The sequence below is a fragment of the Quercus suber genome, unplaced genomic scaffold (assembly GCF_002906115.3).
Source record: "Quercus suber isolate HL8 unplaced genomic scaffold, Cork oak 2.0 scaffold_86, whole genome shotgun sequence".
Classification (NCBI taxonomy): domain Eukaryota; kingdom Viridiplantae; phylum Streptophyta; class Magnoliopsida; order Fagales; family Fagaceae; genus Quercus; species Quercus suber.
The window spans coordinates 1,019,758-1,040,319 of NW_027069551.1; the positions used below are offsets into that span (position 1 = coordinate 1,019,758).

The window sequence follows — 20,562 nt, forward strand, 5'->3', positions numbered from 1 at the left end:
CATTTCACTATATAAATGAGTGTGGTTATGTGCGTTAATAATTAATGCGAAGCTAATTAGTTTAATTTAGTCATTTAGTTTAAAATATTTTATAAAAAAAATAACAAAATAAAAAATGTTAGATAAACATATTTTATAATAACAACTGCATAAAAAAAATGTTAGATAAACTTAACAAAATAAAATAGTCATAGCCTCATAGCTACCCACATTGGTAATAGATACTTATAATGAACTATCACATAACAATTTAAAATTTGAAAACTTGTAAAAGAAAATTGTAAAACTTCATGTATTATTATTATTATTTTTTTGGTCAATAATTCGATATATTCAAGTTCTTTTTTTATTAAAAATTTTTAATGACTCCCTTAAACAAAATTCCAGGAGCCGCCACTAGATCTCATATATAAATATTATTATGCTACATATATAAACTTTTAAGACTTTAACTTTACACGCCACTAGTTTAATATAAATATATAAAATTAAATTAAATTATATTCTATTCTATATTTTTTAACCTTCCATTATAATTTTGGCATATCCAAATTTCTTGAATGGTATAACATATAATTTTATATACAAACACAAACATAATAATTTTCTAATAAAACTAGAATATATAAGTCTAAATATAAACACTATCGCATATAAATGTCTATTATATCAATGACGTACTATAGTTATCAAATTTTATATTTAAATAAAAAGAAGTAAATGAATGGTAAAAAAAAGTCATATTATATTAAACCTTTCCATATATCGAATATGCTACCAATTAGGGATGGCAATGGGGCAGGGTGGCCGGGGCAGGTCCGAAGGATGGGGTCTTCACCCCTGTCCTACAAGATTTTGTCTCACCCTATCCTTGTCCTGCCTCGCACGACAGGAAAAAATTTCTTACCCCATCCACACCCCTTAGGACCCTACGAAGCCCCGTCCCATCTCATAAAACTCTATTTTTTGTTAATTTGTCCTACAACTAGTACAATTTTTTTAAAATGAAACATATTTCATTTATAAAAATATACTTGAAATTACAACTAAATTTATCTCATCAAATCAAATCAATTTTTAGAAAAAATTTGAATAATATATCCAAGTGTTTAACAAGACAATCATAAAAATAAATAAATAAAATCTCGTAGTATAACACATGACAAAATAAAGGTAGAGAACCACATTGAGTAGAATAAAACAAGCTAATATTAATATATTTGTTTAAATAGTAGGATTTTAGGATACGAAAAATTTACAATTATAACTCTTAGCAATATGGGACGAGGCGGGGACGGGAAGGGGCGAGATGAGGTGGGTCTAAAAGGTTTAAACCCATCCCTGCGCCGCCCAGTGGTGCAGGGCTAAAATCTTACCCTATCCCCACCCTACACCTTTGCAGGATGAAGCAGGGAGGGGCGGGTTAAGTGGAGCGGGAAAAAATTGTCATCTCTAGTACCAATTAGTTTACCTTATTTTGTATTCTTACCATGTCTTTTGTAATGAATGGAAGTATGAGTGTTCACCAAACCGAAAAAAATCGCACAAACTGCAAAAATCACACCAAAACCGCTTGCAAAATAGTATAATCACACTACACTACAAATAATAGTGCACCGCACTACATGATAAAGTACAATTTGCAGTTTTATAATAAAAACACCACACAAACTGCACCACACCACACTCTCTCTATATATTAATATATATATATATATTATATTGAATATATCATTTAAAAAAAAAAAAAAAAAAAAAAAAAAAAAAAAAAACTCAATAGTTTAAAACTTAGCCCAAAACAAAAGTAAAAATCAGTTTTGGGTTAAGCAGTAAAAACTCAAAATTTGAAAAATATATCAGTTTCAAATTGCATATTACACGTATCGCACATATGATTACAAAAATGAGATGTGATGTGGTTATGGTTTTGGCTAAATTCTAAATCGCACCACACTACTTTGCACCGTATATGTGGTCGCAAAAATGAGGTGTGGTGCGATTATAATTTTAGCTAAACCGCATCGCAAAGTGCGGTGCTAAAAATTGCCCAAAATTGCACCGCAAACACCCCTAAATGGAAGTGTATATATATATATATATTTTTTTTTTTTTTTCCTCCCTCACTTTTTTCTTTTTGGATGGGATCTCCTCTTGCTTTTAGTATTTCTATTACATTTAGAAAACATAGATAGCAATCAACAGTAGTTAACTAACACTCAACCAGCTTATAGAGATTAAGTGTAACACTCAAAAATTCAAAGTGGTCGAGATACCTTGTTGTATGATAAATCACAGGAGAGGTCTGTGTACTTTCCTTTACAAATAATAATGAAAAAAAAAGTGCTAAGAGTTTTGCATTGGGAGGGAAGCATCCTCAACCTTGATTGAGGAATGCCCCCCATTTTCCTTTCTCATTCATGAAAATCTATAACCATCGTTTTGGTTTCAAGTGCATGCAAGCGGCACATAAATAGAGTCAAACACTTTGAACGTGATCTCAACTGTTTGCGGCTCAGCACATTAGACTTTTTTCCTGCCACCGATCAATGACACAAACGTGGCTCATAAAATGAAATTAATGAATGGCTCGACCCACATATACATTCATATATATATATATATATACACACACACCATTTAGTAAGAGATTGCCACATGTACATCAAGTTTTTATTTAAAATTCAATACATCATATCACATTTAATAACATCTCAATAAACTTCCAGTTGAGTTGGATTTTCAGATGAGTATTAAAATTAATTGAGCGTGGTTGTGCATGTTCTTTAATATGTAATATGATGATGTGACAAATTAGAATTTATTTTTTTGAGAAATGTGACAAATTATAATTAGAATGTATAAAACTTAAAGTTCTACACCACATCTTTATAGAATTTAATTGACCTATATATAACTTTAATCAATTTTTTCTTCTTCGTTTGTATATTATTAGTATTGTTATTATTATTATTATTATTATTATTATTATTATTATCTGTATTAGATCAGTAGCTTAAAATTTACTCTAATATTTGAACATCAAACAGGATATTAATTGCTTATAAATTGACCATAAGTCCCATTAAAAATTGCCCATAAAGGGTTGATTCTTGAGTGGCCACAGTCATCATCAATCGTCCGCAAGAGGAAATACATCACTTGAGTGCTCGTATCAAGGGTTACTCGTTGGCATCATATTGCATGTGAGCTTTAAAATCAACAAAATAAACCATAAATTGAGTGAAGAGAGGTTTTAATGTCAGTGAAAGTCCCTCTTTTGAATAAGATCTTGGTAATTCTTTAGCACCATAGCGTGTAAACTTTGAAATTACATGGAGAAAAGATCCATGTTTGTATTGTTGTGGTGAAATTTCATTTTAGAATGATATTATTTATAATCTTTAATCCATGTTCCCTGCATTAAAATCATGCTTTGTCTTTCTGCATTTCATACTAAAGATTCGTTTGTGATGTGACCCATTAAGGCATATTATAAATTTCAAATTTTTATTTTTATTTTTTGGTTATGCACTATTTGTTGGTCATACCAATCTCTTATACTATCCTCTCCTGAATTTTGTAAGCAAATTACTTATGATAAAAAAAAAAAAAAAAAAAAAAAAAAAAAAAAAAAAAGAAGAAAAAAGAGTATAAATTGACAACAACATTAACTTTTCAAAATTATAATTAAATTTCATAAAAAATAATTATAATTTAACTAGAACTCTAACTCATTGAATGGGAGAAAATCAAATCTAAAGGTGATGACTGGGCACACATCCAAAGACGTGATGAAATGCAATGCAACAGATGACGAGTTTCTTGTTACAATACGTTTCTTTATAACATGACATATATTTTAAAGTTGACAACTCAACACAGTTGATATGTTACTTACCAGTTGACGTGGATGGTTAAAATTGACATGTCACATTATAATTGAATAATGAAACGTGGTCATAACAAGAGACATCCACATAATCAGAAACAATAAATCACTAAATGATCATACCAATCTATTCTCCATTTTTGGGAAGGTTGTTTCTATTTAATTGGATTCAATTATGACCCATAATATGAATTACTACTGAGATAGTGTTCTAATTGACTTGCCATTAGATTGTAGAAATTTTTTGATGTTTGGTAAAAATGATAACTACACTATTTTTCTTTTAACTTCAAGGAAAAATATGCATTATACTTTTATTTATATTTTAATAGTTCTTGTTAGGATGAGAAATCAATCCCAAAAACCAAAGAATTAGGGTAACCTAATTTACAAGCCATCTAAAATAGTGAGTCAAATTTTGTTTAGTAAAACTCTATTGAGGTCATTGAAAGGAGAAACAAAAAAATAGGAGAAAATTTACAAGCACAATCATATTTCAAAAAAAAAAAAATATATATATATATATATATATTTGAGAAACAAAATTTTGATCTATAGAAATAGGATATTCTTAATTTCTTACAAAAATAATTATTTGATAGCACATGTATTTTCTACCACATTCTCTTTAATGTGAATTTTAAAAACATGAATTGTATTTATATATATATATATATATATATATTTTTTTTTTTTAAAGCCGAACCAAACGGCTGCTCAATGCATTTTCCTTTTTCAACCAAATGAGAGATTATGTTGATTACCTATATCTGCACAAATCCTTCTATAGTAATGACTCTAGAGCCTTACCCTTTGATCATCCATCATATAACACACAAAACTCATCCAATGGTTCACGCTCTACTTTGTAGGAATAGCCCAAATCCTATAAAGGCACCTTAACTTTTGACACATTCATTCGGGACCTTCTGGTTTTTTGCCCTTTTGGTTATGGAATACTTGTCACCTACTCCTTTTAAGTCCCCTCACTGAGTGTACTTGCTCTTCTTGAGATTTAGAGAGAGAGAGAGAGATATATATATATATTTATATATATAAAGGGTGAGAGTCAGAGAAAAAGTTTTCATTTTTTTGTCAAACAATGGAGAAGCATAGAATCTGCAAGATCTGCAACAAGCGCTTTGCTAATGGGAAAGCCATGGGAGGTCACATGAGATCTCATCTGGCAAAGCTACCCCTTCCTCCAAAGCATGAAAACTCAGCCCAAACCGAGTCAGCTCAGACTCTTTCACCATCTTCATCCACCTCTCTTAATTTTCACCATAGAAACAATATGATGCAGTCTTACAGATCCATCAATGGTGGTGAGCTCTCTACCGAGGAGGCTACCTTTCATGGAGAAAGTGATACGGACTCTCGCCCCAAAAACGCATCTCGCAGAAGATCCAAACGCCCTCGTAAAATTGAAACTGAACCAGTGAAGTTTTCTGCTGAAGAAGTGGCTATGTGGCTTCTAAAGCTCTCTAAAGATAAGTGGACAAAAGGAAAACAAAAAGTTCGACAAAAAGTTGAAACTGATAAAGAAGAAGATGATGCTGAGGAAGAGGAGAAGGAGGATTATTCAGTATCCAAGATTTGCAAGAAAAGTCACTCTCAGACTAAGTTCAGGTGTGAGACTTGTAGGAAAGTTTTTCCATCTTATCAAGCTCTTGGCGGACACAGAGCTAGTCACAAGAAAATCCGGAACAATGATGAGGATGATCTCGAAGACGATAATGATAATTTTGTGGTTGATGAGAAAGTTTTTGAATGCCCATTCTGTTTCAAAGTGTTTGATTCTGGTCAAGCATTGGGTGGGCATAAGAAGGTGCACTTGTCCAACTTAGGCAATGGCAATGCTAATGCTAGAAGTTCTGCCAGAAACAAGTTGATAGATCTTAATTTACCGGCTCCAGTAGATGAGGATGAAGTTATCTCAATTGTTTCCAATGCAGCATCAGTAGTAGTTTAAAGTTCATGAAGCAAGTTAGAGGTATAATTTTCATGTTTCTTTTTATTTCCTTTAGTTTGTACATACATATATATATATATGTGATCTGAAACTCTTTAGATCATTTTGACAGTTTCATACAGTGGGGTTTCTTTTGGTTTAATTTAAATGTTTTGCTTTAGACCATTATCAATTTCTTTGTTACTTGGTAACGGGGGCATGAAATTTATGCATCTAAAATGTTGATAATTTGATAGTGCGTGTGAAAAAGGCTAGAAGTGGCCATAAAGATCATGACTTTCTATGTTTTTTAGGAGTTTCATGTAAAGAGGTTTTAAGATGAGGAGTTTGCGGTTGTTTTTTGCGTGCAGATGTTTAAGCTAACTGTTTTCCATTATTTTCTCGTAGAAAAAAGAAAGAAACAAAGGTTATTAGAGAAAGAGAGAGAGTCTGTATGACAACCTTTTTGTTTTTTGTTTGGATAAGGGATTAGTTCCTACCTGTCACCACACCCTTTATAGTTTTGTACAGTTGGGTCTTGGTGATGAAGAAGTCAAGAGGTCGAAGCTCTATTTGCTTTCCTAGTTTTCCTTCTTATCTCTTTTATCCTCTGAATTTGACGCTATATAGTGCAGCCACAATCAATCATGACTTGTGGACCAATCACATATTGTCTTGTCACAAATCACAATTGAAGGATTTCAATCTCAGCCAGAAACCATCAACCAAGCCCATCAAACCCACTCCTACGTTTCCATCAAAAAAAAAACCCACTCCTACGTACCCATTGATCTAACTCTTTAATTTTTATGTTATTTATTTGCTTCAATTATGGGGAGGAAGTGAAAGAGACAGACTTGGGAGAATATTAGAAAAAAGCTAAACCCCACACTTCTTTTTTTCCTTTTTTTGATATGCTAATTGCTAAGCCGCCCTTCAATTCATGTGCATAAGTGCATTTGATACACTAATATTTTGAAAACAATCCTATTCAACAACTAGAGTATTAGGCTTTCTAAATTTTTGACATTGATTTTGGGCTAAACTGATTTACATCCCTTTCAATTGTTGCCTTTTTTAATGTCTAGGAGATGGTCCCTATGTTTCTCTTGAAATATTACAATAAGTGTTGTCATCCAAAGTGCTTTTCACGTTTTAAATTGTTTTATTAAGCATGGCATTAAACACGACCCATTGCATTCAGCTAATTGGCTCATATCCAATTTAGACATTTTCTTAATGCTTTTTAAGCACTATTCTATAATAAATGTTTAGGAGAAGCATATATCTAATCAAGTATTAGAAATTATTTTCTATACCCGTGTACTACCCTTCCTTTTCACATAAACGTGGATTCAATATATGAAACTTGTACACAAAATCTATCTTAAAGTGAGATAAATGTGTAATACGTTAAATATACAGAACAATTTCATATAAGTATATAACTAGTATCCAAGTCCTCATGTGACTCCAACCTTTCACAAAGGAGACTTTGAGCCCTATGGATGATTTCCTACAGCTTTCAAGAATCACTAATTTTGTACTTCCAAACCGCCTGTTACCCATGGTTTTCATTAATTACCTTTGTCACCTCCTCTACCAGTCGTAACATTTTGTGGGATATAGAGATTGGTTAACTTGTGTCATACCATTTGATCTTGTTTCCCCTTTAATTGCACATTTTCCTGCAATTCCTCACTAATTTAGTTTCTTAATCCCAGCAAATTCTCCCTAATTTTAGTAAACGATATGGCTATATTTCCATTTCAGTTTTTCTTATAAGAACCGTAACATCAATTTGTGAAGAACTTTGACGTTATGTTTCAATTACTTTTTTCAGTATTTGACTCTTTGTTTTCAATTACTATATTTTAATTGTCTTACATTAATGTTCCGGTAATCCCAACCATGACTATAGAAAGTATGGTCTCATGGAATGGGAGGAAATCATAAATTAGTCATCATCATAATTTATTAGAGTGGATGGGGTTCTCTTTAATTTCATTTTTCTTTTCTTATTTTTTTCTTCGTTTTAATACTTTGATTTCCATTGGTAGATTTCAGTTTTCTAGTAACTTCTTTTACCAAAATTTTTACTTGATCAATATATGTAAATTTTCAAATTATACGTGAGCAAAAGAAAAAACCTAATATGCAAATCTTATAGAGAGAGATAAAGAGGAAAAAAAAAAAACCCTATTATGATATGTTTGGCCAATCCTCTTGATCAAGAGGATTGGCCAAACATATCATAATAGGTTTTTATTTTTTTATTTTTTTTTTATATGATAATAAGAGGATTGATCAAGAGCTATTCTAATCTAACTATCAATATCATCTAAAAAAAATCTCTAATTTTTTAGGCTCAATAGTCCAATTAGCTCAACTTTTCATTCTTTTCTTAAATCTTTTCCTTATTCATATTACCTATATATATATATATAAATATATATATACACATGCATAAAGCACAATTTTTGTAAGATTGCCATATTTTTTATTTAATTATATGATATAATCTTTTTTATTGCTGCAAAATTATCCCATAACCCACAATAAAAATAGTTTACTAAGCTGTTCAAAAAATAATCTAGAATCCGTCCTCTTTCTATAATCTACTGCGGTTCATTTTTTCACAAAGCTTTTCTATTGATTTTTTAAGTTTCTACTTCGTTTCCCATGCTAAATGCTAAACCATCCCTCTCTCTACTCAGGCTTTCCTGCACTCCCTTCTTCATACATTTCCCAATATTTATGTGATTTTCCAGTACGCCATGTCTTGCTTCTCTCATTCTCATACTCTCAATTCCTTCCTCTATTTGAAATTCCTTTTTTTTTCCCTGATAATTCAATAGTTAAGGAAAAGAGAATTTAATTTGAACTCTAGACATTTCTATTGAACCTCAATAGATATCAATTAAGCTACAAGACTTTTGACTCTAATTTCAAATGCACACAATTCTAAAACATTTTATGAAAAAATATCCTCTTACCTAAACCTCGTTGTGAGAGAGTCAAGGCTGTTACATACCTTTGCAAGAACTTCAAAGGTGATTTGGTGTACATAGGTGGAAAGGCTTTGAGCCACTATCTTTATCATTGTTCATCTTTATCCACGAGAGAAATTTGTTTCAATCTTAGCTTCCAACCTTTTACTTTCAAGACAACTAGTCAAATTTACTTACAACAACTAAAAAGGGAGGTTTGAACTTTAGTTCTCCTAATAAAAGAGAACATATAACGCCATTGAGCTATAAAGCTTTTGACCAAACCACTATATACTTTAGATGAAGTATTTCTTGTTGTTATGAAACTTTGGTTACTACTTATGTAACAATTTTTTTTTTTTTGAGAAAAATTTATGTAACAAATTTAAAAATGTTATATATATATGTGTGTGTGTGTGGGATTAAGATAATTTCAGAAGAAAATGACATGGCATGCCCCCACATGGTTAAGGATGGACCTTGCCACAGACTTAATAAGTGCTCATGCGTGGGCAACTAGGCGTGTTTAAGATAATGCCAAATTGTTTTAATCTAACCTAATAATAATAATAATAATAAATTTAATGGGCTTTAGTAGTGGTTTCGGATATTTACTACAGTCTTATATATGATTATATTCTATATATTGTATTCCATGAAATAAAAGAAAGGGAAAAGAAGTAAAGAACACGTACTGTCTTCTTATTAACCGGTGGACGGTGTCTAATTTTGGAAAGAAAAATAATATGTTCACAATATTTTTACAACAAATCCTAAGTAGCATATTGTTATTGTTGAGGCAAAAAAGTAATCTTAGTGTTATGTTCAAATTTTAATCAACAATAACTAACCACCTATAATCTGTTATAAAAATGTTGTGAATGTGGCAAAGTGGCACATCTCTTTTCGAAATCACAAAATCCCTCAAAAGTAGGAAGTTATAAGTTAGTTGGCAATATGAAGTCTACTTTTACACAACAAAATCTTACAACATATTCATTACTGTGCAATCTTAAGGGAAAGATTTAAACTCAGATGTCTCTATTAAAAACATTATGAGCATGGTCCGCTAACTAATTGTGTTATAAGACTTGTATCGGAAAAAAAATAGTAATTTTGGCATTACTTGACATTAAAGTGCTTAAAATTAACATGGCCTCAATTATTACTATCTTTTCTTTACACAAGCTTTCTATTCATCTTATACATACTCATATGTCTTCCATTCTCTAAAAGGTGTGGAAAGAAAAGATTAATTTGAGTTGTTAAAAGTTTTTAAATTAGTGAGTTGGGGCCAGTTAACTTAATAAAATTTGGTGTCTTTGAATAAGGGACTAGGTTTGAATCCTAGCTACACCTAAAATCAATTACTATATCCTGACTTCTTCCTTTTTTTTTTTTGGTTGAGAAAGTACTATATCCTGACTTGATGGGGTAAAAAATAATAATTATAGAGCCGACGTCCCACATTTAGACCATATTATATCTACATATAAAAAAAAAGTTTATAAAGTAATTCAATTTTCCAAGTCAGAATATTGGGCTCATGTCATACATATGGTGGATCCAAATCATTATCTATTTTCTACTACCTGTAGGATCTTGAATTTGTAAAATTGAAGCTTCATCTCTTTCTGTGTTCATTGATTTGTTATATGTATATCTCATTGCCGAACCCTCACTATTGAATCTAGAAATAGTGATCAAGGTGAAGAGTATAAGCATGACATATCTTACTTTAAAGAGAGCGTGATGATTTGGCCATGATGGTGATGGTACTTCTTGGAATGGTTCCAATCAAGGAAGCAGCTATTCCCAAAACAGTACTCATGGTTCTAATGAGTTTGGATTAGATTTTTTTTTTTTTTTTTTGGGTTATACAGTTTTTAAAATAATTTTTATACACAACTATACTTTTATCAATCTTCAACAAATATATTTTTAGTAAAAAATTAATCCTAACGCTCATGTTGAGCCTTATTTATCGATTGTGTAGGATTAAATTAACATTAAAAAAAAAGGTCTTGTTTTGTTTGTTTGTCCCACCTAACCCCTCCGCAAACCAGCCAAAAAAAAAAGGAAAAAAGAATTGAGTTTGCCACTTTTAGTTCATGAACCTCCCTCAGAGTTTAGTCAGCTGTTGTTTCATTTTTCTCCCTTAATTTGGCTGAAAAATGACCGCTCCATTCGTCCAAACAAAACTTAATTAATATATACCAAGATAAACCATAAAAACATATCGTATTAATCTTTGTATCTGCTTATAACCTTCTTACAAATAATTAAGGATATATATGACAATAAGAAAAGGTGAGGCTAACAGATCATGGTGTCCCCGTCCCTTATTTAAGTTAATAATTAAGATGGGAAAAACATGTATGAGATGGGAATAGGATTGGATGGAGACATATTGTCATTCTCAATAAGGTGGCTCTAACATTGATGATAGAGAGATGGGTCGGAAGGGAAAAAAAAGGAGTGCTGGCAATGATAATATTGAGAAAGTAAAAGAATTGAGTGTGATAAGAGATGATAATAGAATATATATTAAAAAGAATATAATATATAATATATGTAAATAAAATATTATATATATATATATAGAGGGGAAAATAGTTCTTTAATATCTTCAAAACTTCAAATAATAACTTATTATAGAATTGAAAATAATTTAACATTCTCCATTTGTTTCGATGAAAAATATTATTTAAAAATAATTTTTTGTATTTTTCTATATTAATTAGTAGTATCTAAAAAATTGAGCAAAAAAACATTATTTATAGCCAACGAAAAAAGTATAACTTATTTTTTAGTGGTTGGTTTCTAATAGAGTTTTTAGGAAAATAATTTAATCTCAATTCAAGTTAAATAAAAGAAATTAAAAGATAATTTTTCAACTCATTTAATATCGTTACCAAACCAAAAAACAAATTATATTCCTTCAAAACAAAAACAAATTTTATAATTTTATAAATTTTTTTTTAATAATAACTCGTTTTCTATAAAACGTTAAAACAAGCTAATAATTTCCGCTTTATATGTATGCTCTCTATTATTTTGTTTTGTTTTTAAGAACCCATCCATACATTTTTTTTGGCTGAATAGAACCCATCCATCCTTACAAACTCAACAACACAAAGCCATACAAATATAGAATTTTCCTCTTCGTGGAGGCCTTGACTAGGGACTATTTTTGCATGGCCTACGTGTTGACATGTTAGTCATATATTAATTGCTCAAAGACGTGCTCTCAACTTCACACTTCTTAGACCTTATTACCACTTTTTATATCTCCTTCAAACCCTCTTACCAATATCTCCAACATAATCTAACCTCAAAACCTCACACCAAGAAACAATAACACAAAAAAAAAAAAAAAAAAAAAAAATGGAAACCACTCAAACTCGCCGCCGCCTCTCAGTCTCGTTGCCACCATCGCCTCTGCCTCGCCTTCCACGAAGCCGAAGTACATCTACAACTACAAGCACAACAGCCACCACATATACACTACACCAGAACATTAGTAATTCATGCACACCAAAGTCAAGCCCAAGAGTACTACCAATCGTCACACCCCGCTCCAAATCAACATCAAAATCAAGAATATTGTTCAACAAAAGCGAAGAGACCATAAAACCTTCTTCAATCTCCAATTCAAGCACCCAAAAGAAGCAGCAGCAAGAGAATAACAACAACAACAACAACAAAGAAGGTTTAGGTAATAAGTTGTTATTGCAGCGTGCAGGTAGTACTAGTCCACGCACTAATATCATTGGTGCAACAAAGGGAGCAAGGTCAGTTACGAATTCTCCGTCTGCGTGGGCTTTATCGCCGGGACGGACTTTGGGGAGTCCGGTCATGAGGCCTGAGTCACCAGGGTCTGGTGGAAAGAGAGTTAAAAGTGGTGGTGTTAGTGGGGTTTTGAAGTACTTCAAGCTAAAGAAAGTTTCAACATTACAAGAGGAAGAGTTTCATAGGTTTCGGGTTATGCATAATAGATTTTTGCAGTGGAGGTTTGTGAACGCAAGGGCTGAGGCTGCCATGGCTGGTGTAAAGAGAGTTGCAGAGGTGAGCTGTCTATTTGCATCAGCTTATTTTTATTGGTTTATTAGTACTTAAAAACTATACCGTGTAAACTAGAGTGATATTTAGAAGGAAAAAAAAAAAGTTGTACCTAACCAAATAAATAAAATAAGTTTAAAAATAAGCTAAAGTATAATTATTCAAATATTCAATCACCTAATGATTAGAACTGGCCTCGAGCTACAATTATTTGGAATGTTTTTGGTCAATGGTCATATTTACATAAGAAAAATGATTAGAACTCGTTGAATAATGCTTCTTTCTATCTCCTTCATTTTTTTATTTTTTATGGTTGGGAAGGGTGGTTCGGCTCAGAACATGCACTAAGAGATTTGCCAATTGAAGTACAAAACTACTAATGCTTTTTCTTTTCAACTATTCTTTCTAGAGTAAAAGTTAAGCACAATTTCTAAGTTGTAAAAACCCATACCTAAATTATGTACTCGTAGGCTTAGACTTCAAGAAAAGATTTAAAATTTCGGAGGCCATTTTATTTGAAAAGTAATTATAAATTTATATTGTATTATCAATGTAAATCTTACGTACATTGAAGATTAAATAAATATATATGATATTTTACACATTATTTATTCTACCATGTAAATTAAGCTTACAATTGTTAGTACAATGTTAACTAAAAATTATCCTTATTTGAATCATTTCTGTGTCAACCGTATTATGATATATTGCAGCTTCACCAATGATAACGATGAAATGGCTCTGTACATTGTAGTGTCAAAATTTAACTTGGTTGAATCAGTAACTCTGAAAACTCAAGTTATTGTATATTTCTTTTATTGCAAAGTAAAAATATTTGTAATTGTTTTCATATCATTTGGATTCTAGAAATTGTCTATTCTGATGTTTCCCAGCTAATCCAAAAGTTAAAAGACAAATGCCTACGAGAAACTCAATTCGAAAACAATCATATTGGGTTGTTTTTAAATTTTCAATACAGTTTGCAATGAGAAATTTATTTGAGGATGGCACGTCTTTCTAACTTGTCTTTTCTAAATACTTTGCAGTGTAAAATATTTTCTGTATGGATTAGAATCTTGAAAATGAGAAAAATCATATTAGAAAAGCGAATTGAAATGCAAAAGTTCATACTTGAGATCAAATTACATCAAATTATCAACCCACAGATTTTACTTCTCAATCAATGGGCAAAGTTGGAGAAAAAGAATCAAGAATCAGTTAGCAGAGTGGTAAGAAAATTATCAGGAATATCGGTCAGGCTTCCTTTAGTCGAAGGTGCTAAGGTACTTCCTTTTTATTTAATGTTTTTTGGTAGTATCTACGTATATTATGCGTGTATATATATATATATATATATTCCTTTTCATCTCTCCTTCCCACCTACTTTCTTTCTTTTACATATATATAACATTCTCTTAACCAAAAATAAAATAATCTCTAATCTTTTTAAGGGAATGGAGGGTTGACATAAGCATAAAAGATTCGATCTTGATCTTGATCTTGATTTTTTTTTTTAATTTATAAAATATATAATTAGAGGTCCAATATGATGTCACCTTTCATACTTAACGAAATTTTATAAGTTATTTTTTAATTGATGTATTTCTTAACAAACCAATTATTAGATTATATTTTCTCGTTGTACCTTTCAAACTTAACAATCAAAATTTGAAGAGATCAAAGATCAAAAATTACCTTATTATATATAAAAAATAATTTTTTATTTATTTTAAAATTATAAATAAAACTCGAATTTATGATTCATAGTTAATAATATCCAATTAAATACAAAATTTAGTTTGCGTGTTAAGAATAATAAAAATGTGCAATCTAACTAAGTAATAATTTATAAAACATCAATCTAGTAAAAAATTTATTGAGTAGTGAAGTATTAACAAAAAGTTATCACGCGAAACTTAATTGCGTTGCTATATATCATTACACACAAAATCGTTTTTTAATTGTTTCCTTAGAATTTGAATAATAATTGAACAGGAGAAGTCTCTATCTCATGGCATTTTATATTTTTATGTATGCTCTGTTTGTTTCGCTAGAAAACATTCTGTAAATATAGTTTTCCATATTTTTCAGTGTTTGGTAGCACAAAAAAAACCTAGTCAATGGAAAACTATTTTTGATCAACAGAAAATCCTAATAAAAATAAGGCTTATTTTTTATAGGTTGTTTTTCCAAAAAAAAAATTTGGAAAACAATCTCTCTCACGCGTTGCATTTTTTATAAATATTATCTTCGTTTATAGCCGTGGGAAATATAATTTTTTGGCACCTTCTCTCTCTCATGGTAAGTTTTCTCACTTTTTCTCTCTTCCCTTTACTTTTTCTCTCCTCACACCCTCACTGTCACTAACTTTGGTCTCTCCTCTTCCCATAGATCTCTCTCTCTAACTCTCTCTCTTCTCTCTTTTCTCCATGTTTCTCTTCCCCTCTATAACACAATTCTCTGATTAGATTTTTTTTTTTTCCCTTCACTGGTTGGTCAATACTCCAACTTGCAAAGGAGAACAAATTTGTAGTGGTAATTATTTCATTCCTCTCTACCGAAATCCCATTTCTTTGCTTTGAATTTCAAGCTCGATTTTCTTTTTTCTCTAAGAAATTTTCGATTTGATGGATTCCAGGTAGAAGTTACTTCTTTTTCGTACATAAAGTGAAAAAATAAAATAAAATAAAATAAAAAAGAAAAAGAAGAAAGAATGAATGAAGTAAAAGATGAAAATTTTAAACATAGTACATATATTGCTCTAAATTGCTTTTACATGGGACAATCTTTACCGTGGACTAATAATATTGTTATATAATGAATGATAATTGTTTAGGAGAATTGCATTTGTTGGCACATACTTTTTTTGTTGGCAGATATTATGCAGTGATGATATATTATATAGTATATTATGTAAATACATAATTTAGAGTAATATTGAAGACTTGTGGTTGACCATAGTAAACAATTAGAATACCAACAAAAAGAGTAAACAATTAAAAGTTATTGTTATTTATACTTATTAAAAATGTATTCCCTTGTCAAATATATATATATATATAGACAAATAGTTGATATATGTGTGTGTGTATGTATTTGTGTACGTACGTTACTGTCTATATATATGAGCAAGATAAGTGGTAGAAATCGTGAAAATTTGACAACTAATTAATTTTGATTGTATCTATTGTCAAAATTTTAATATGAAAACCAAATTCATTCTTGGTTTTTTATTTATAATGATTACAATAGTTAGTTTACATAATATACATGTTTTAAATTATAAAAGAAATATTTAAAAAAAATTGCATATAAACACCATAAAACATTCTCAAGCTCATTTTCAAGGTTGTTACCAAACACTGGAAAATGAGACAGTTTTCTAGAAAATACTCTTTGGAAAATGAACCATTTTTTAGAAAATGTAAATGCTTAAACAAACAGAGCGTGACTTTTGATGAAATTTTATTTTTATTCCTTCCTCAATCCCCTTCCTATTAAGTTGTCTTTTTTTTCTAAAAATTTAAAAGATTAGTAAATTTAATCATTTAATTATAATTTTAACACTTTTCTTCATTCCCAATCATATGGTAGGCTGATGAGGAGTCTATCTACCAAGCTTTGAGCACGGCCGTGGGAGTTTTGGACAGCATTGAAGCAACGATTGCCAAATTCTTCTCAAAGGTACAATTTTCATTTGTGATCCTAAGTACCAAAATATATGCAGAAATACTCCCACTTTCTTCATCTTTTGAGGCTATATTTTCTTGAATAAATTTAACAGCTGAATCCATTGGAATTGAATTTGGTATCTTATCGAAATAAATTTTTTAAAAAAATTCTATGCACTGGTCCTGTGAAATCCTCAATAGCATATGTATAATATTGGACATACAGGTCAACTAATATAAGTTTCGGTTATATTTCAGCAGATTGAGACAGTCCTTTTTATTCTTACAGAGCTCAGAAGCACGTTTGAACTAGAAGATGAGTTACTGGAGGAACTGGAGATGGCTATAGTCTTGGTTTCTACATTATTGGTAAGCCTAGAATCTTTCACCTTCAAACATTTTTTCTTTTTTCTTTCAAAGGTGTCTGTCTCTATGTGCATTTAAATAGCAGTAGTTACATAAGAAATGCATTATATTTGCTATTACAATTTTATTTATGTTTAATATACACGATAAGGTTTAAAATATATATTATATTTATTTTATGATATTTACTCTTTACCATCCACAATGAAGGTATCAATGAATGTTCTTTTTGTGGTAGATAGGTTTTCATAAAAGATAGGAAAACATATAAAAGTACCTTTTATTTTATTTGCAACAATAATTGTCTATGAATTTTTAATGAAATGAACTCATTTGTCAACCATATAAGATACTAATTACTATTCATTTGAAGGATATTTGAACCAAAATCATTCTATCTCCAAGACTTGGACAAAGACCTTGTTTTTATTTATTTATTTATTTTTTGTATATATAAATTATAAAATGACCCAACCATATAGAGATGCTAGACAAACCACCAAACATATCCTAGTCTCCTCTCTTTTTTTAGCACCATATGAGAGAACTAAGAAATGAATAAGAGCTTGGATTAGGTTTTGATATCAAATTTGAGGTTCTGGCCACTTAAAATCCACAACGATTGAATTGAGGCCCAAATGAGGAAAACCACGTTGCTTAGTGGCTACAACCAGTTCCGCTTTGATTTTAAAATTTCAGTAAGGCAGGCCCAATTGAAATATCAATAAGCATACAAATGAGTATTAAGGCCCAAATGAGGAAATAATGCACAGCTAGAGTAGCTACAAGCCTACAACCAGCCTCCACTTTCGGCATTTGAAAGTTGAAACGTGTAGCCTAAGGCCATAATCACCAAAAAGATAGAGTGATTATAACAAAAATGTGGATTTTAATTCAAATTTGCTACAGAAACAATTTATTTCAAAAACTTTCTTCTCATTTGTTAAGTGACAAGTTGTAAGTAGTAGACAATTACTTTTATATAAACTCATTATTAATAATATTTTTATTTTCTACCACTCACAACCTGTTATTTTAATAAGTTAAGAAAACAAATTATGAAATAAGTTAGCTAGATTTTTTTTTTTCCTATTCCTTTTTCTTTTTTTGGGATGAAAAGAAACAAGCAAGATTCGACAGTTTAAACTTTAAAGTTATAGGTCTCTTAGAGTAAGCAAATACTTTAAAGTCCAAACACCACCCCTTATTTTCAAGCTAATTAGTTGTAGATCCAATTAATCTCAAATGATAAAAAAAAATTAATTATCAAATAAGATTTAGGTTTAAATCCAGTTGACAAAAAGAAAAAAGAAAAATATTGATATTTTAGGATGATGGTAAAGAATAAAATTAAGAAAGAGACTATAAATTCAAATCTTGTAATAGTAGTAGTAATAATAAAAATTTATATAACAATAATTTAAAAGCAAAAATGTAGTATTTATTATTCTTAAGCTTCGAGCCACATCATGATAATATTTCGGACTACTTCGATCCATTTTGGTACACTTCAAAAAAGAATAATGTCAATCAAAAAATTTCAAAAATAATATATTTGTAAAAATAAAAAGATAGTAAATACTTTTATAATTTGTTTAATTTCAGGAATGAACAATTATCTTTAATAAAATTTAAAAAATAAATTACACATTATATACGCAAGCGTGTGGGTCGGCCACGGGTAAAAAATAAAAGTTAGCTAAGTACTGCTGGGGCCTGGGTCAAATAGACTTCAATGGCCCGGATGAAGGGTTATGAAGACACAAGAGACCCCGGCTTGACTGAGACTTAGCGATGAATCATAAAGGAATATTATCATTACCCCAAGTTCCACTAGTAGTGTTTGAGGGCCTTGATTAGCGTTTGGGATTGCCTGTAGGCAACTTCTAGAGAGAATGAAATAAAATAAAGTAAGAATATCACATGCATATATACCTGTTTGAACCTTTATTGGGGGCTAATTATCAACTTGTTGAAATATATATATATATATATATATATAGTCCTTCTAAAAAGTTATAAAAAGATTAATTCAAGAACACAATGAAAGATGGATTGTGGATTGGGCAATATTGAATGTGATTGGCGCGCTTCAACCACCTTTTAAATAAATAATTTTTAAAAACACCTTATAAATAAATATTTAAATTGTCTCTTTATCATTAGTGACATGCTAATTTATAAGTTCAATGTAGTAAAATGTGTAGTACAAGTAGCACTTATTAGTGAAAAAAAAAAGTAGTACAAGTAGCACTACACTAAAAATAAAGTGTTTGGTACATGTTTTCAAACAACGATTTTCAGTTTTTAAACAACATTACATGTATTTTCATACATTTTTTCACTCACATGTATTTTCACACATATTTTCAAACAATAATTTTTAGTTTTTAAGTGCATGTACCAAAATTTTCAAAACTTATTAGAAAATCTAATAATCTTTAGACCATAGTACTACAGTGTTCAAAAGTCTCACTCTTGTTTTTTGAGTCTCTCTTAACAGGCAAAGGTGGAAAGTGTAAATGTACATCTCATCCAAGCTGCTAAGGAGTCAAGGAGAGGCAAAGGTCACTGAAAAGAGGGGCGTGTAATCTATATACATGTGTAGTGTATTATAGAAAATTGATATTCTTGGCCTCTAAAAAGAAGGGTGTATAATCTATTTACATGTGTAGCTGAAGTGTATTATAGAAAATTGATATTTTGTAGGCAGCTACCATTCATCATATTAAAAGTTCTTCGTTAAGAATTGGGTTAGTTTTATAACCACTCTCCTTTTTTATTTCTTTTTTTAATTTTAAATAAAGTTTTCCACTAAATCGAACTGAAAGAATTTCCTTTAACTCATTATGTAATGTGATAGTGTAAAGAAAATGTGCTAAGTTTTATCTCGTTCATATGGGCCGTCCATGACAAAAAGTAAAGAATGGGATGAGGGAAAACTCTTAATAGCCTTGTCCCTTTTATGCTCATCTCTCCTATGCTCGTCCCTAAAGCAAACTTCGTCCATCCTTAGTAATGGACGGACAAGGGCACTAGGCCCTGGGTTTTTGATGATTTAAGTTCCACCAAACGTAAATGATGGGTTGCATTGTTAGAGCATCCACAACCGGATTCTATATCCTATCTTATTTTACCACCTCAAAAAGTCACTTTATCAATTATACAATACAATTTTACAATTCTCCAACATCCCAACTTTTATATCTCAATCATACTCATTAAAATAATATTTTTACATAATAAAATAATATATCTCACCATTTCCATTATCCAATACAACACATTATTTATTCATTATTTGTTCCTTCTCTCTCTTTCCTTCTGTCCAAGATCCACAATCAACACCACCGTTGCACACCACCACCACACCAGCAACCCATAAACTACCGTCAACACAAAAAAAAAAAAAAAAAAAAAAAAAAAAAAAAAACCCAGATAAAAGACTTGAGCCACGCCACTGCACCTACTGCCCTCCAACCATCAACACAACCACCACCACCACCACCCTATCCGCCTATCAACACCGCAAAAAAAAGAAAAAAAAAAAAAAAAAAACCAGAGAAAAGACTAGAACCACGCCGCTGCCCTCCGACCATCAACACCACCACCACCACCCTATCCGACCATCAA

The 20,562-nt window shown here is 30.6% G+C and overlaps 2 protein-coding genes across 3 annotated transcripts; both read left to right on the forward strand.

Annotated features, from left to right (window-relative positions):
* Nucleotides 1-4,963: 4,963 nt before the first annotated feature.
* Nucleotides 4,964-5,929, forward strand: LOC112019824 (zinc finger protein ZAT9). The gene has a single exon (XM_024052367.2). The coding sequence runs from the start codon at nt 4,992-4,994 to the stop codon at nt 5,859-5,861; it is 870 nt and encodes a 289-aa protein (XP_023908135.1). The 5' UTR covers nt 4,964-4,991; the 3' UTR covers nt 5,862-5,929.
* A 6,008-nt stretch (nt 5,930-11,937) lies between these two features.
* LOC136067813 (QWRF motif-containing protein 7) lies at nt 11,938-19,756 on the forward strand. Of its 2 annotated transcripts, none has more exons than XM_065774127.1 (5): nt 11,938-12,898; nt 13,939-14,175; nt 16,487-16,576; nt 16,822-16,932; nt 19,433-19,756. In XM_065774127.1, the coding sequence occupies exons 1-5, from the start codon at nt 12,218-12,220 to the stop codon at nt 19,502-19,504; spliced, it is 1,191 nt and encodes a 396-aa protein (XP_065630199.1). In that variant the 5' UTR covers nt 11,938-12,217; the 3' UTR covers nt 19,505-19,756. The 2 variants fall into 2 exon arrangements, with proteins under 2 accessions (XP_065630199.1, XP_065630200.1); XM_065774128.1 differs by having other exon boundaries at nt 16,825-16,932.
* Nucleotides 19,757-20,562: the final 806 nt, after the last annotated feature.

Coding starts and splice junctions, on each gene's coding strand:
- LOC136067813 (XM_065774127.1), top strand. CDS start 12,218: ATGGAAACCACTCAAACTCGCCGCCGCCTCTCAGTCTCGTTGCCACCA. Junction 16,577..16,821: donor TTGCCAAATTCTTCTCAAAG/GTACAATTTTCA, acceptor GTTATATTTCAG/CAGATTGAGACAGTCCTTTT. Junction 16,933..19,432: donor TCTTGGTTTCTACATTATTG/GTAAGCCTAGAA, acceptor CTCTCTTAACAG/GCAAAGGTGGAAAGTGTAAA.
- LOC112019824 (XM_024052367.2), top strand. CDS start 4,992: ATGGAGAAGCATAGAATCTGCAAGATCTGCAACAAGCGCTTTGCTAAT.